Raw genomic sequence first — 17,548 nt, 5'->3', positions numbered from 1 at the left:
TAAATGTACTAAGACACGAATAAGTTAAAAAAATAACTGTCATGGAAATGAGGGAATGATAAATTCAGAACGACATTTTGTGGTTACCATTGTTTAGAATTCAGAAAACAACTGCTAAAATTGAGGGACCTGGTGACATACTCATGGGATGAGAGGAGATAATTTCTTTGTTCTTGGTCCTCTGAAATCTCAATCTCAGGAACCATTCACTTAATTCAACTCTGATTTTATATAGGGGGGTAACTAAGTATATTTTAACTTTAAGCATATTTAAGCATTTCCAAGTCCCAAGAGCAGTCATTGTTTTTTCCCTTATCATAAAGGATTTTTAAATGAATAAACTGGGATCTAGGTCAGAGGTTAGAAACTTGCATCATACTCTTAGCTTGAGAACTCAGGGATGAAATATTTATCCCTGAAGACAAACACTCCTACTAGACCAGAGGGATTAAGTAGATTCTACATAAATCTTCCCTTCCTGACTATGATGATCAATAAGGAAAAGAAACTGTATTTCCCCCCACACATTTTCTCTGCTTCCCAGATGCAAAATTTGAAACTAGGGTATGTTTCTGAATTCTTATTCACATCAAAATAAAAAAAAATACCCTTGTCCAGGCACCTGGTGATGGGGCTTCTTTCTTTTGAGATATAATTTTTTTTCTGAGCACCCAGAACATCTTTCAAGAAGAATTTTATAATATTTAATGCCAAAGGTGATTTTAAATTGAAGTGAATGAAGTTTTTTCACATGGACATACTCTTTTATCCTACTTTAAAAAATACTCATGTCTACTCAACCTGGTTACAACTTCAGTACCTCTACCTTCATCCTCACAGGCTTCCCAGGCATGGAACAGTCATATGTGTGGATCGCCATCCCCTTCTCCTCCATCTATGCCATGGTTCTCCTTGGGAATTGCATGATACTCCATGTGATTCTAACTGAACAGAGTCTGCATGAACCCATGTTTTATTTCCTAGCCATGCTGGCCCTCACTGATCTATGCATGGGGCTGTCCACTGTGCACACAGTGTTGGGGATCCTATGGGGACTCAGCAATGACATCAGTTTGGATGCTTGTATTGGTCAGTCTTATTTTATTCATGGTTTGTCCTTTATGGAATCTTCTGTCCTCCTTGCCATGTCCTTTGATCGTTACATTGCAATCTGCAATCCACTGCGTTACTCCTCTATCTTGACTGATGCCAGAATAATCAAAATCGGGGTGGCCATTATAATCAGGAGCTTCCTATTTATCACTCCTGTCATCATCCGCCTAAAGTTTTTCAATTACTGTCGGCCCCATGTTCTCTCTCACTCCTTCTGTTTGCACCAGGACCTGCTCCGTTTGACCTGCTCTGACATCCTCTTTAACAGCTTCTATGCATTGGGGTTAGTGATTTGCACTCTGTTGTTAGACTCTGTCCTTATCCTTGTCTCTTATGTTCTAATTCTCAAATCTGTCTTAGCAATTGCATCTCAGGATGAAAGACTCAAATCTTTCCAGACTTGTATCTCCCACATCTGTGCTGTCCTAGTCTTTTACATCCCCATTATCAGCCTGACTATGGTGCATCGTTTTGGCAAGCACCTGTCCCCTATAGTACATGTTCTTATGGGTAATATTTATATTCTCTTTCCACCTTTAATGAACCCAGTTATCTACAGTATCAAGACACAGCAGATTCGTAGCAGAATACAGAGGCTCTTTTCAAGGCAAGGACTCTGAGCCACCCCAGTGTTGGGTGAAGATAAGACTTCATAAAAATAAATTGTAGTAGTAGTAATAGTAGTAGTAGTATCAGTAGTACTCATAAAATGATTGTCATGATCTTTTAGTTCTTCCTTTAGCATTGTCTATGGCACTTGAATAATGAATAGAAGACAAAATATGCTCCAAAAGGATTTCCCATCATAGAGTGACTGTTAAGACATCCAATACTGGTAAGTTAATATTCGGGGCTAAATGCATCATAGTATAATTAGTGATTATATAGGTTACTAAAATAAAGCTGACCACAAGCATAAATGACTACAGAAATATTTTAAGGATGTTCTTTTTCCAATTTTCAATAATGTTGCAGATGATATCTATATCTAGAAAAAGAAGTGATAAATAGAAGCATATATAAAACAATTTTACACACACACACATACACACACACACACACAAACACATTGCTATTTGTGTCTAATCATAGTCATCTCTAGGGCTTGGGGGAGAAGAAGAAAAGAAAAGAAAAGAACAAAAGAAATTTATTTGATAACTTGCAAATTTGGAGAGAATATCAAGTTGTACATGGTAAATTTGCAGTTTCATGTGCATTTTTTATTGTAATATATTATGGAAATGCTTGGGTTTTTTCCCATAAATTGAAAATAACAAAAATTTGTTAAACATAAAACATTGACAACAATCCACTGTATCATGACCATCCTGACACCTAATGACCCCTGTGGATAACCTAACAAGGAAGAGGATAAAAACCACAATTTGACATAGCCTAGGGCATAATAGCATACACTTAGCAAAAATTTGTTTAACATAATTGAATCTCAAAGTATACTTAGTTTTTGAAAATGGTTCAAAGATATGCAAATCATTTACAACCCTCATTCATAAATATCAGTGCTATGTACTGATGTGCTCCATCATCTATGGTGACAAGCCCCAGCGAGTCTTCAGCAGAATAAAAAGGTGATGGTTTTCTCTTGGGAAGGAAAAAGAAGAAGAAGAAAAAGAAGAAGAAAGGAGAAGAAAAGAAGAAGAAAGGAGAAGGAAGCAGAAGAAAAAGAACAACAACAAGAAGAAGCTATTCCCAATATGGCTTTGTCTATCAAATAAGACCCATCTTCTGCTTTTCAGAATCAAAAAGATAAGGGAGCTATATAAGTTAGCAAATAGCATACTGGCCCTAGATTCAGGAAAACTTGATTTATGAGAGAATGTGGGAACTGAATGAACTACATTGAATCCATCTTGTAACTCAATTCTGAAGCTAATTCAGTTCCTTTTTTATTCAGTTATAGGTCTATTCCAATTTCTGTCTTGTAAGAATTTTTTTTTTAATTATGGGAATTATAAAAATAATTTTATTGCATTATTTAAATCTAGCCCTGCAAACTAAGATGCAGAACTACCTTTATCTTTTCTTTAGGGACTCTTAACAAAGGACTCTTAATTGGTCAGATCTGAATATTAATGTGAATTTTCTTACAATTATATGTCTCAAGCAACTCATATATCTTACTTATAAACTGGTCATGTACTCATCAATCATTATTGTTTCCATGATCCTGAATTCAAACCCTTGAGTAGGGGGGTGGTACACCTGTTCCCTCTCAACCTAAAAATTTTGACAGTGCCTGATGTTTACTACAATTAGAAATCAAACTACCTAATTTTGTATCATATTTTGTACCTGTTCAATGTTTTCTTTTAATTAATTGATCTTATTTGGTTAACTGTTTTTAGTACATAAAAATCTGTCTTCTACTGTATTTGGGGTTCAATATCAAAGCTAAGGAGGCCTGGTCCTTATATGTTATATAATTATATGCATGCTTAATAAATCAATAAGTTTAGAAGCTCAAACCTTTGTTTCTCAGTCATTTTATCTTCCATCTGACATAGTTATTAGTTCTATGATCCTGGGCAAGTCATAAAAACCTCTATGTGCCTTAGTTTCTTCAACTGTAAAATCACAATAATAGTTACATTTACCTCACTGCATTGTTGTGAAGATCAAGTGAGATAATATTTGTAACCTGCTTAGCACAAAGCCTGGAACATAGAAGGTACTTCATAATAGTTTGTTCCATTTTTCCATTCTGAGAGCTTGGCAGCCTAAATAAAAGTATTTTAGAAGGCTTCAATCCAATGTTTGGTAAACATCAGTGTTAGGAAGAATACATGTGAAGTGGAAAAACTTTAATCATGCATCTCTCCAAACATCTGGGCTTGAAAATATTTTTGAGGGGGCTTAAAAACTAAAGTAATAATAATGACAAATGTCAATTAAAGGTCACTTTCTTAAATGGAAGACATTTGGTTACTCCTTTGTATCTAATTATCATTGAGTAAAATATTGTATTAATTTCTTTTTTTGTAAACTATAAATTGTAATGTTAACTTTTCCAATTTCTTGAATGTAAATTGTTCTGTTTTTGAATAGTACTATTAGTAAAACTCAGCCCTATAACAACTAACTTTTAAATAATTTTTCTTGTTTTGATTTTCTTTATTTTTAGGGAGAAGGAATATGTATGAGTTCTTTATATCACTAGAATCAAGGATCTAATCTTCATCTTTATCTTTGTATTTATCTCTTGTGGTATAGATAGATATTGTGGTGAGAATATGGGATACCTGAATATCCCATCTGCTCCCCTAGAATCTTCATAGTATTTATAAGGAGGTCCCCTTTTGGTGAACTGGTGGGAGGATGGAAAAGTAAACGAACAGGCATAGATATGTTGAGGGGTGAGAGATATTTTAGCAGGGACGGGAGTCCCCAAACCTGTGTCACAGGTTTTGCAGAAGAATACTCAGTCCAGATCTCCAAGTGAGATTTTTGGCAAAATGGGTTTATTACACTGAGAAACTCTTTCCCTCAGTGGGCTGCTTCCTGATTAGGAAGGTAGCAAAGGTTTCTGTACAACTATCATAACGGGCAAAAACATCTGAATTGATGAGATCACAGGTTCAATTGATTATATGAAATATACATTATCTCAATACAGACATTCCTTGAGATATTGTAGGTACAGTTTCAGACTGCCACAATAAAATGAATTTCACAATAAAGTAAGTTACATGATTATTTTGGTTTCCTAGTGCATATAAAAATTATGTTTATATTAAACTGTAATTTATCATGTTTATCATAGTATTTTGTGTAAAAAGTACATAGTTTAATTAAAAATATTTCATTGGTTTAAAAAATTATTTGTACTACCCTGTCTTTGAGAAATAGAAACAGAACAATAGCTGCGCTATTGTGAATATAATAATTACTGAAAAACAAACAAGAAAACTATTGCTCCTTAGAATTAGATGTATTAAGAAATTAATTTGTTGGAAAAATTGCTTGTCATAGAAATGAGGGAATAATGAATTTTCAAAGAAATCTTGTGGTTAGTTCTTTATGGAATTTAAGAAAAACTTCTAGAATTGAGAGACATGGAAAATAATGAGCACAAGAGTAACAGAAACAGAATAGTAGATCACCTTTACTGAATACTTCAGTATTCCTTGAATTTATATCTAATGCATAAATGAATTTTCCAATAATCAAAAGAAACTTTCAAGGTTTATTACCACCACTTCTTCCAAACCAATCCCAGTGATACTTTCTTGAGACTTAGAAAACACTTGGATTCGAGAGTTAGGAGATCTTATTTCTGCCTCTACCATTAACTCACTGGCTAATCTTGGGGCAAGGTACAACCTCTCTGGACTTCAATTTCTTAATCTATAAAATAAAGATGAAATGACAGATACTCATCAAACATTTATTTGATACATTTGAAGCTGAAATTCATACCATGAGTTCTGTGTCTAGGATCTGGAAAACTTGAGTTATAGTAATGCTTCATAAACTTACTGAGGTGAATCCTATTCTTTTTTTAAGATAATCAGGTCAACCTCCTAAACTTTATAGTTACCATTTTTTAAGATAATCACAACAACTGTTTGGGAACTTCCCAGTCTTGAGAAGAATAGAATGATGAAAAGTTGGAATCCATCACATTGTTAGTATTTCAGCCTTGATAGAAAATTCAGGTTTCTCAGATTTATCTTGGAACAGTCTCTGAATCTTAATATGCATTTTTGTCTCTCCCAAGATCCTGCCTTTATTTGCTCAACTGTTCCCTGGTTCCTCTTTCTTACTCCATAGATCTTGCCCCCCTTTTTTGTTCCCCTAAAACTTTAAAAGATTGTATTTTCTGAAACCAAATTGCTCATTCAGCATGACTACCTTCTTTATAATAAATTTTTTGAGTCCATGGAGCTACATATTAACTAAATAGCAAACCTTTGTAACCTATAATGGATGTCTTGTTATGGTTGCTCCATGTCATGAACCAAATCTTTATTATATAGACTATTTTTGCAACCTAGTGCTCTCCCTAATCTGTTTCTATTTGCAACCTCTGGTGTCCATTTTACCTCTTTATAAACATGTGATTTTGAGTAAGTCACTTTATCTGGCTTGATTTCAAATTTGTCATCTGTAAATGGCACCTATTTCCCACAGTTTTTGTGAGGATCAAATGAGATAATAACTATAAAGCACTTAGCAGAGTTACTGGTATAGAATATGCACTAGAAAAACGGTAGTTTATTATTATTATTATTATATTATTATTACTGGAAAAATTAGAAAAGTTTGGCAAAAAAAAGATGTAGAGCAATATCTTACATGATAAACCATAATAAGTTCCATATAGATATGTACTTAATACAATGGGAAAATTTTCTTTATTTTTTTCTTTTATATAGGATAAACTTATGAATACTTTTTATAAATATGGATAGGAAACACTTCTTAAGCAAATTAGGAAGAAAGGTGAGTAAAAAAATAAAGACAATTTCAGTTGAATTTTTTTTTTGATTTTTAAATTTATTTTAACACACATTGCTTTGTAAATCATGTTGGGAGAGAAAAATCAGAACAAAAGGGAAAACCATGGAAGAGATTTAAAAAAAAAAACATAAAAAAGAAATGAACATAGCATGTGTTGATTTATCTTTAGTATCCTTAGTTTTTTTTGTGGATGCAGATGGCATTCCAAAATCTATTGGGATTGCTTTGAATCACTGAACCATTGAGGAAAACCAAGTCTTTCATACTTGATCATCTCACATTTTTGCTGTTGTCGTGTAAAACATATTACTCATTATGCTTGTTTCACTCAGTATCAGTTTATGTAAATATTTCCAGGCTTTCCTAAAATCAGCCTATTCATCATTTTTATAGAATAACATTCCATTACCTTCATATATCACAACTTGTTTAGTCATTCCCCAATTGATGGGCATTTACTCATTTTCCAATTTTTTGCTATCACAAAATAGCTGGTACAAGCATTTTTGCACATATGGGTCCTTTTTCTTCCTTTATGATTTCCTTAGCATATAGACCCAGTAATGGCACTGCTGGGTTAAAGGGTATGCACAATTTCAGAGCCCTTTGGGCCTAGTTCCAAAATGTTCTCCAAAATGATCGTATCATTTCACAACTCCACCAACAATGCATTAATGTCCCAGTTTTCCAACATCTCCTCCAACATTTATCAGTATCTTGAAAATATATTTTTTAAATCTTTTATGTAAATTAATATAGATAGAATAAGAAGGGAAATTATCTCATAGGAAAAAAAATCTTCACAGAAAATATATCTGATAATGGGCAGCTCTTTAAAATATTTGTGTTATTTATGTGAAAATAAAAGAATTAGGGCTGTTTCCCAAAGATAAGTGACCAAAAGGTATCTGTTTGCAAAAAAACAAACAAACAAACAAAAAAACCAAAAACCATTATCAACAATAGCAGGAAAAAATACTCTAAAGCACTTATAAAAAATTCAAGTTAAAACAACTATGATTTGACCTTGAACATATCACAGATTTTGAAAGGTCATTGGAAAGGTAAGTCCACTAACATTAGTAGAGTTTTAACTGAGTCCAATATTCTGGAAATTACCTTGGAACAATAACTATGCTAGGAAAAAAGTCACTAAATGTATTTAACTTAGCAACACCAATACTGATCCTATTTTTAGGAAGTTAAAAATAGAGTGTGTTATGAGCCAGAACTCTGAACTTGAAACAAAGGATTCTTACAACGTACTAAGTCGATGGAATTGATAGAGAAAATAGTTTTCTAACTTAGCATGGTTCAGTATGATTGATTTAATTCTACAAAATGTTATGGGCCAGAACTTGAAACAAGGTACTAAGTGGAACTGAGGAGACAATGGTTAAATCTAGTTTAGCATTGATTTAATCCTACAACAAATAATGGTTTCCTGCTGATAAAATGATTGGTGTATACTCAATGTGGGGAGCTTCAAGATACTCTCAGGGCCAGAAAGACAAGTGCACTAGAAGCTCTTGGAGCCTCATCCAGGATTTAGTCAGGGAGATTCAGAAGCCAGAGAAGGCAGGCGGGAACTCAAACTCTCAGAACCAAGGCCAGACTGAAGTCTCTCCAGAAAGCTGCCCAGTCCCCCAGGAAGGAGATCATAAAGGATCTGGACTATAAGAAAGCTAACTGGCCCCAGGAAAGGAGACAAGATTTATTTGGACTTTAATCCCTGGCTGCACTTGTGGTGATTACTGAACTGAAAGGAAGACTGCCTCCAGAGACCCCAAGACAAACTCAACAGAGAAGATTACATTTTAGAGAGAATATTACAAGAGTGGATAGTCATAGTTCCTAAAATATTTATCACAGAACTTTGTGAAAGTAGCAAAAATCTGCAAACTAATAGAGTGCCCATTAATAGTGAAATAAGTGAAAAAAAAAACTGATGAATGTATTAGATTATAGCTATGGTAGAAGAAATGATGAATATTAGGAAATCAAAGAATATTAGGAAGACTATGAAAATATGCAGAACAATGTAAGTTAATTAAATGCCTATACAATAACTCAATAACCAAAATCACATCTACATGAAAGAAAAATAACAGATTCTGAGTAGTACTGTCCAAAAGTAAACTATACCTCTAATTTCCAATCAATAACATAAATGACGAATCAAATGTGTGTAAAACAAATATACATAAAGGGAAATGAAGTCACTCTGTAAATATTTTTGCTGTTTTATAAACAAAAAATATATAAATTTAAACATGAAAATCAACTTTATTTTATTACACAAAAAATGTATTTCTAGAGATAAATTTAGAGTGCATGTTATACATGGTATAAAAATGGATCCTTCCATGCTTAGTCTTTGCAGAAAATGCTTAATCTTTTTCTTTGTATCAATGGGTTTTTCCCTTTAAAAAAAAAAAAAAAACTTTTTTGCAAATCTATCCTGACTGCCTCACTAGTAATACTTTAACAATCATTTGGACAATAAATGAAAGATTTTAGTGATGATTTCAGGATTCATGGTTGTAGAATTGTATATCTCAGAGACTATCACTTAATTCAACAACCTGATTTTTTATAGATGAGTAAACTAAAGAACACAGAAGTTAAAAAAGTTTCCTAAGATTACATAGGTGGTAAGTGACAAAGATAGGATTTCAATCCAAGTTCTCTGACATCACAGTCATTGCTTTTTCCCTTATCATGCTAATTGTCTAAATCAATGAGCTGAAATTCAGGACAGGGACTAGGGAGTTACATCATACCCTTAGCTTCAGAATCTCAGAGATGAGATATTTTATCCCAGGAGACAGCTCCTCCTGCTAGAGTCCAGTGGCTAATGAGATCCTACATAAATCCTCCCCCTCTGCCATCCTGACCATGAAGAGGAAAAAGAAAAATAACCTGGAGACTAAGATTTTTGGAATAGGAGAGACTAGGAGTATTTGGGGTGAGTTAAACAATATGACTTTGGGGAGCACAGAAGAAATGAGAAAGATTCTGGAGTAGGAAAACAAACCACTCAGAAGGGAGAAGGAAGCCCTTCTTAAGGCTGACATCCTAGTGTTGTCACATATTACAGGTAAGTTTAAAAGACTGAGGACTCTTTTCATGTAGCCCAGTTCCATCTTCAAAACTATTCCATTCTATTTAGGATTAGTAAAATCATCACTGATCCCAGGACCTCTCTACATAGCTGCTCTATCCCAGATAACTTTTTTCACCTTTTATTTGCTTTTTCCTAGGAAGAAAATCTGAGGCCAGTATGCTGACACAATTCTTGGCAACATCAAATGCAACAATACCCTAGTCCAGTCAGTTGGTGAAGTGTCCACTCTCTCCTATGAAATAAAATATTTTTCTTTGAAGCAGCTTAATTATGTCACCCATATTATCTTTCAGAAGGAAGTGTGTATACTATTCCAAAATTAAAGGCAACATGTTTTAAATTGAGGTTTTTTGACATGAACATATTCCTTGATCTTTCTTAAGAAGGGCATTCTATATTCATGTATGCTTCATCTGGATACAACTTCAGTGCCTCTACCTTCCTCCTCACAGGCTTCCCAGGCATGGAACAGTCATATGTGTGGATCGCTATCCCCTTCTCCTCCATCTATGTCATGATTCTCCTTGGGAACTGCATGATACTCCATGTGATCCGCACTGAACAGAGTCTGCATGAACCCATGTTTTATTTCCTAGCTATGCTGGCTCTCACTGATCTGTGCATGGGGCTGTCCACTGTGCACACAGTATTGGGGATCCTATGGGGACTCAGCAATAACATCAGTTTGGATGCCTGTATTGGTCAGTCTTATTTTATTCATGGTCTGTCCTTTATGGAATCTTCTGTCCTCCTTGCCATGTCCTTTGATCGTTACATTGCAATCTGCAATCCACTGCGATACTCCTCTATCTTGACTGAGGCCAGAATAATAAAAATTGGGGTGATCATTATAATCAGGAGCTTCCTATTTATCACTCCTGCCATCATCCGCCTAAAGTTTTTCAATTACTGTCGGCCCCATGTTCTCTCTCACTCCTTCTGTTTGCACCAGGACCTGCTCCGTTTGACCTGCTCTGACATCCGCTTTAACAGCTTCTATGCATTGGGGTTAGTGATTTGCACTCTGTTGTTAGACTCTGTCCTTATCCTTGTCTCTTATGTTCTAATTCTCAAATCTGTCTTAGCAATTGCATCTCAGGATGAAAGACTCAAATCTTTCCAGACTTGTATCTCCCACATCTGTGCTGTCCTAGTCTTTTACATCCCCATTATCAGCCTGACTATGGTGCATCGTTTTGGCAAGCACCTGTCCCCTATAGTACATGTTCTTATGGGTAATATTTATATTCTCTTTCCACCCTTTATGAACCCAATTATATACAGTGTCAAGACCCAGCAGATTCGAAGCAGGATACATAGGCTCTTTTCATGGCAAAAATACTGAGTCACCCCAGTGTTGTATGAAGATAAGGTTTTTAAAAAATTTTGATTTTTATAATTTTCTAGTGATAATGTCATCATGTTCATTTAGCTCTTCCATTAGCACTGCTTATGGGGCAACTTGAATGCTAAATTGCTAGAGAGAATGTGCTCCAACAGGATCACCTATTTGGCAAGTTTCCAATCAGAGAGTGACTACTAAGACTGTAATATTGCTGAATTAATTCTCTGGGAAAAATGTGTAACTATAAAGTCAGAGGTTATGTGGATAATTGAAATGTAATGATCACAGTCAGGAATGGCTGCAGAAATGTTTTTAGAATGCTCATGTTGCATGACAGCCAAATGATTCTTATGTAGAACTTTTAAAGAAAGGGGATAATAAAGACAACTTGACATAGTTCAGTGTGTAATAGCATACATTCAACAGTTTTTCATATAATTGAATCTTTAAGTAAACTAAGTTCTTGAAATGTAAATCAAGTATTCCCCTTGTTCCTCCACTACTTTTGTGAGACATTACATTGTTTTTCAGCTGTACCATATCATCAGTCATAAGGGCAATGCTACCCAATAATATTCTCTACTTCTGAGTCTGAGGTCTCCAGTAGGCACAAAAGGGAATTTCATGGGATAAAGAGTTTGAATGCAAAGAAATCTTGATTTTGTCTTTTATAGAGAGAATACAGTAAGGGCTCATTTAAAAAAAAAATTATTTTAGCTTTTTTATTTACTATATATATATATATACATTTTACATTATATATATATATGTATATTATATATATATATATGTATATTATATATGTATATTATATATATATATATATGTATATATGTATATTATATATATATATGTATATGTACATTATATATATATATAATGTATATATATATATATACATTTTACATTAAAGATGTTTACTTAAGTATTCAAATGCAATTTTTGAAAATATTACTATTATAAGGAGAAACCAATGCTGGAACAAATGGGTTAATCTTAGCCAACAGAGCATTTATAGTAACAAGTGTGAAAGAACACTTTTTTTATTTCAACAAGGCCAATATGGAAAATTGCTTTGCTCACCTATGTATGGTCTTTAAAAAAAATAAGAGTTTTGATTTTTGTTTGTTTCTTATTATGTCAGTGGCAGGTTAGGGAGTGAGAAGGAGGAAATAGTAAATGTTAGGTAATTGACAAAAAAACGTGAGAAAAGGATATGATTCTGAAAAGAGAGAATGGAGATGATGAAAAATGTATGAGAAAGAAACAGATTAATATGGAGAATCCAAGGCATCTAAAGTCAGAGGAGTCATTTTTGGGAAATTTGTGAACAGTTAACAGGAGGTGGAATGAAGTACACATAGATTAGGAACTTGCTTGATTTGACCTTAGCTTTAACCAGTAGTAGAAGTGTTAAAAGTATCAGTCACATATCTCAGAAGACTGACAGGATTATATAATCCCAATGCAGAAATAGAATTCAGTTTTTCTTTTTCATTTTTAATATGTTTAGGTACCATAATTTTTGGGCAGCCAAGTTACTGAAAAGATAGAGAGAAAGGTCCACAATCAAGAACACCTGAATTCAAATTTGGCATCACATATTTACAAGCTAGGTGGTTGTGGTCAAGTCACTTATCCCTGATTGCATCAGTTTCTCATCTGAAAAATAATTTGGAGAAAAAAAGTGGCAAATGGTTATAATATCTCTACCAAGAAAACTCCATATTGGATCATGAAGCATCAGACACAACTAAAAGACAACTGAATAGCAATCATCTAGCTTCTGTTTGGAAAATTTATGATAGTATGGCTTGTCATCCATCTTTCTAAGATTTATTTTGGGACTATTTTTTCTTATCTTGAAGGTAAAGTATACTTCCCTATATCTTTTTCCTATTTCTCTTACTATCTTCAGTGATCAAGGAGAAGAAATATAATTTTTCTTCTAAATGCTAGTTCTTCCTCAAGCTGAAGACAGTTATCAGTTGGGCAAATATCCTTAATTCCCCCCACTGGGGCTTATATAGCCTGGTTACTAATCCTTGCCTTGTCACATATTTCAGAATGTCTTTACTTTAATAATTAAAGGGATCCAGAATTGGCACTCCTTTCATTTATATAGACAACAGGAGTAAAGACTATGGAAATGGATGGGATCACCTAGTCCAGCCTTGACACTCAGGGATAGGGAATGACTTGAAGGAAACCATATGGGTAGTAATTGACAGAACTAGGATTCAAAGTCTAGGTCTTCTAACTCCAAAGCCATACTCTATCCATTGACCCACATCAATAAACTATTGTGGGAGAAAACTTTATTATTTATTATATTCTTTGAATCTAGCCTGGAGTGATTAGATATTGCTTAACCTTGCATGTGTAGTTTATGTAGGTTCTGTTGACCCCAGAACTCTACAAGGGAACCAGAAATTGCTATTTTTGACCTTTCCCTGGGATTGTGTTTTGCTTTAAAATATAAATTTTATCATGGAATCTTTGTGAGTCCAAATATTGCCTTAGATATCAGCTGTGTAATACTGGGCAAGTCAAATAATCCTCTTTGCATAAGTTTCCTTATTTATAAAATAAGCTGGAGAAGGAAATAGCAAGCTACCTTGCTATCTTTTCCAAGAAAAACCTAAATGGGGTCACAAAAAGTTATATGTAACTGAAAAAGACTGAATATAACCAATTTTTATTGAGCTTTTAGCCTTAACTTGGGATATACATATTAAGCAACCTACATGCTTTATCTGGTAATTGCCCCTTTTTTTGAAAGTACCCATTGGTAGTCCATTCAGTATCTTAACCTTGTACTCTTGTTTGAACATATATTATATAAAATTCATAGAGGCTGAGGGATACCTCAACTATGAAGATTTTTCTGGCTCCTCCTTGGCTGCAGTACTTAAATAAAATTCTTTCTAAAAGAGTGTCTGGATTTTGGGTTGGTTCTTGACATATAGTGACCATGCTCTTCCACAATTTTTTAAAAGATCTACTCTCTGGCCAAGAGATGGTATGTATAAATATGCTAGTGAGATTTAGTGGTGATCAACAGCTTAGTAAGATACAGTCTAACTGTGAGAATGTAATGCCAGTGAAACTGAGGCAAGATAGAGATTAGAGAGTTTTTAATATTTTATTTATTGGAGAGTTTAATTGATTGACTGGATAGAACCCTTGTCTCAAAGTATCCAGTGGTGAATATGAAAATCCCAGGTTTTTGTTTTTTTTTTTTTTTTAATAGGAATCTTAGTAAGAAGAGAAACAAAGGCAGGAAAAAGAGTGGAAATCTCAGGACCATAAATTTGGTTCTAGCAGGATGGGGAGTGGTACTATAAATTCTTATTAGGAAGCCAGAGTCAGGATGTCTGAATAAACAGAAGTAAAGATGTCAATTAAGTATCCGAGATAGTCTTATTTTTTGGAATATCTAGAGGCAGTAGTGCAGCCCTAATGGACAGGAAAAGTGTGTGGGGGGGGGCATAAAAGCACTCAGAACAATGGAGATATAATTCAGGGAAATTAATGCAGGGAAACTGAGGCAGAACAGTTCAAGGAGACCATGACATAACAAAAATACTGATCTTGATAATGTGGGCTTTGTGGACATGAAGGATCTGGGCATTATTGAAAGGGCTTAATGTGGTGACTAAAGTGAATGAAAAATTCTTTCTGATATTCAATTAGGAAAGGGTGTTCTACTCCCTTTTTTCACATAAGCTGGTGTATCACATACTTCCAACATCCTCTTCCTGAAATTTTTAGGCCCAAATATGGGATAGTCCATTTTTCTATAATAAATTTCATCATACTACATCTAGCCTTTCAAGCATATTGAAGCTACATTGTCAAAGAGTTGGGAGGGAGGAACAGCAGTACAACTGAAACCTGGCCAAGAATGTTCTGTACACCATGTTCATAAAGTTGGCAGCCATCTTATGGGTTATCAAAGAATAACCCACAGTGAAGGGAATTTACTATCTCCCAAGTTCTTAGTGTTGTTTTGTTTTCCATTGATTTTGTTTATATTGCAATTTATTCTATAACTTCCATACAGTGATCCTAGGTCTATCTCTTTGAGTTTAACAAAACAAGCCATCAGCCTTCTCCCTAGGGCAGCCACCCAGCTACTTGGAAATTCTATAAATTATATTTTCAACAGATAAATCATCCCCAAATCCTTCAACTAGCATTCCTATGGTATGTTCTTAAGACTTTTAATTTACTCTGGACAATTTGTAGTTTGTAAATGTCCTTCCTAAATGATCAGAAGTGAGCACAATACTCATTTCAAATCAATAAATACTTATTAAATTCCTATTGGGAATCATACACTTCAGACCCAGATTAATCAGAGCTGAATACAATGAGACTATTTCCTTCCTCCCAAAATAGAAATGATTTGCTTCTCTTTTGTAGCGTAAAGACAATTTTAATAGCTTTTCCCAAAAACTATTGGTGCTATTAGAGTTTCTTCAAGAAAAATGAAAACCCTTAATTCTTCATGTGCAAAGAGACACTCATCTTTACTTCTGGAAGGATTCCATCAAGTTTCATCTAAAATCCTACCTTCTGCAAAAGCTTTTCCTTACTAATGCTAGTACCTTTGCTTTTTAATAATTTCTAATTTATTGTATGTATACACACACACATTCACACACACACACACGCATATGATTTTGTTTTTCCTTATTGGAGTCTGGTCAATAACCCTAGTTGGCTACTTCTTCTCTTCCCTTACCACCTGCTCATCTAGGGAGAAGGCAAGGCAAAGCTTGTATGGCATAATGGAAAATTCATGAATTATGATCAGAATTTCTGAGTTGAAATCTAGCTTTGTGAGATACTAGGTACATAAAGAACCTTGGGCAAGGCTTACTTTGTGTTTTGAAAAATGGAAATGAAAATAATTATTTTATTATCTATTTTGTAAAGATGTGGTGAAGATTAAGGGAAGCAATCTTTATAAATCATTTTGGTAATTCCAAAACTTCTTAACCTTGATGGGTTCTAGGATTCTCTGCTTTGTTTTGGGCTCACATAATAGCTGGTGTTTTGTCTTTGCTCAAATTTTATTGAATGTTTTTACTGCTGATATATGTGTGCATGTGTGTGTGTGTGTGTATATGTGTGTGTATGTGTGTAAAGCACACTGCCAGTTCATGTATTTATATCCTTGTTTGAACACTATTTAAGACTAAATAGATATTATAGAGGAGGAACCAAACCTTTTTCTGGCTCTAACCTCTCTGTTAAACTGAAAATAATTTTTTTTCTAAACACCTTTTTAAGTCTGAGATTTTGTTCTTGACTGATAGGCATCCTTCTCTTTTCCCACTATATGACTTTACTTGGTGATCTCATCACTTTCAATGGATTTAGTTATAATGTCTAAGCTAATATTTAAATCTATGTATTTTGTCCCAATCTCTGTGCTTAAGTCCAATATAACATTTCCAATTGCCTTTCAGATATCCTGAAAAAGAAGTATATGTACAAAAATATTTATTATACTTTTCCTTACTGGAGCAAAGAATTTTAAAATAAGGATTTGCTTATTAATTCAGGAGTGCCTTAATACAAATTGACATATATATTAAAGTGATGGTTTCAAAAGAACCTAGGAAGACTTTTATAAATTAAAAAGAATATGGTGAGAACAAAGAGAAGAGTTTATATAGAAAAATTGTCCAGAAAAACGATTTTAAAAACTTAAGTACCTGGATGCAATCAATAATCAACCACAACTTTAGTGGATAGTTGATGAAATAAGTGACCTCTAAGCTCAGACTCAGGGTGAAAAATAGGAAACACATATTTGGAAATGGGCAATGTGTATTTGTTTGCCTAAACTTAGCTATTGTAAATATTTTGTTTTTCTTTTTACTTCAAAAGGGCAAAAAATGAAAGTGAAGGGAGATAATGGAATTATTTTTAATAGATGTAAAGAAGGTCAATGAAACATTGAAAAGAAGATGTATATAAGACTAAGGAAACAACCAGGCAGGGTACCTTTGAAAGTATATATGTATACATTATATTTCAATATAGTACTTTTAATATATAATAGGAATTCTGTATTATAGTGCTCATTGCTTTTTCACTTCTTAACTGGCTGAATTCATTTTGTTTTGACTTTTCTACTGGGTGCCCATCAAAATTTCTTTCCCACCTTTTCATATTTTAGAGTGTGTGTTGTCTCTCCTCGTAGATCATAAATTCCTTGAGTGCATAGACTGTTTTCTCTTTTCTTTTCTTTTTTTTTTTTTGATATTTGTATCCATAGTGTCTGATACATAGATTTTTAACAAATGTTTATTGACTATTAAGTTCACAATTTTATAGCAAACATCTGTATTATGTTACTTTGTATATGAGAATTCTCTATTTTTAGTAGTTATGTATAGAGTAAAAAATATTATGCAGATATAGAATCACTCCCCTCTTAATCCTGGTAAAACCAATGGAAATAG

The 17,548-nt window shown here is 33.8% G+C and overlaps 2 protein-coding genes across 2 annotated transcripts; both read left to right on the top strand.

Moving 5' to 3' along the window:
* The first annotated feature begins 788 nt into the window (after positions 1-788).
* On the top strand, positions 789-1,733 carry LOC100924738 (olfactory receptor 51V1-like). The gene has a single exon (XM_003764834.2). It carries the CDS (start codon positions 789-791, stop codon positions 1,731-1,733), a length of 945 nt encoding a protein of 314 aa, XP_003764882.2.
* Positions 1,734-10,118: 8,385 nt separating this feature from the next.
* Positions 10,119-11,066, top strand: LOC100932437 (olfactory receptor 51V1-like). Its single transcript, XM_003764785.3, has one exon. The coding sequence runs from the start codon at positions 10,122-10,124 to the stop codon at positions 11,064-11,066; it is 945 nt and encodes a 314-aa protein (XP_003764833.2). The 5' UTR covers positions 10,119-10,121.
* Positions 11,067-17,548: the final 6,482 nt, after the last annotated feature.

Source organism: Sarcophilus harrisii, chromosome 3, assembly GCF_902635505.1.
Source record: "Sarcophilus harrisii chromosome 3, mSarHar1.11, whole genome shotgun sequence".
Classification (NCBI taxonomy): domain Eukaryota; kingdom Metazoa; phylum Chordata; class Mammalia; order Dasyuromorphia; family Dasyuridae; genus Sarcophilus; species Sarcophilus harrisii.
Note: the sequence above shows the minus strand (reverse complement) of the source record. Positions and strands in the feature narration are given on the sequence as shown.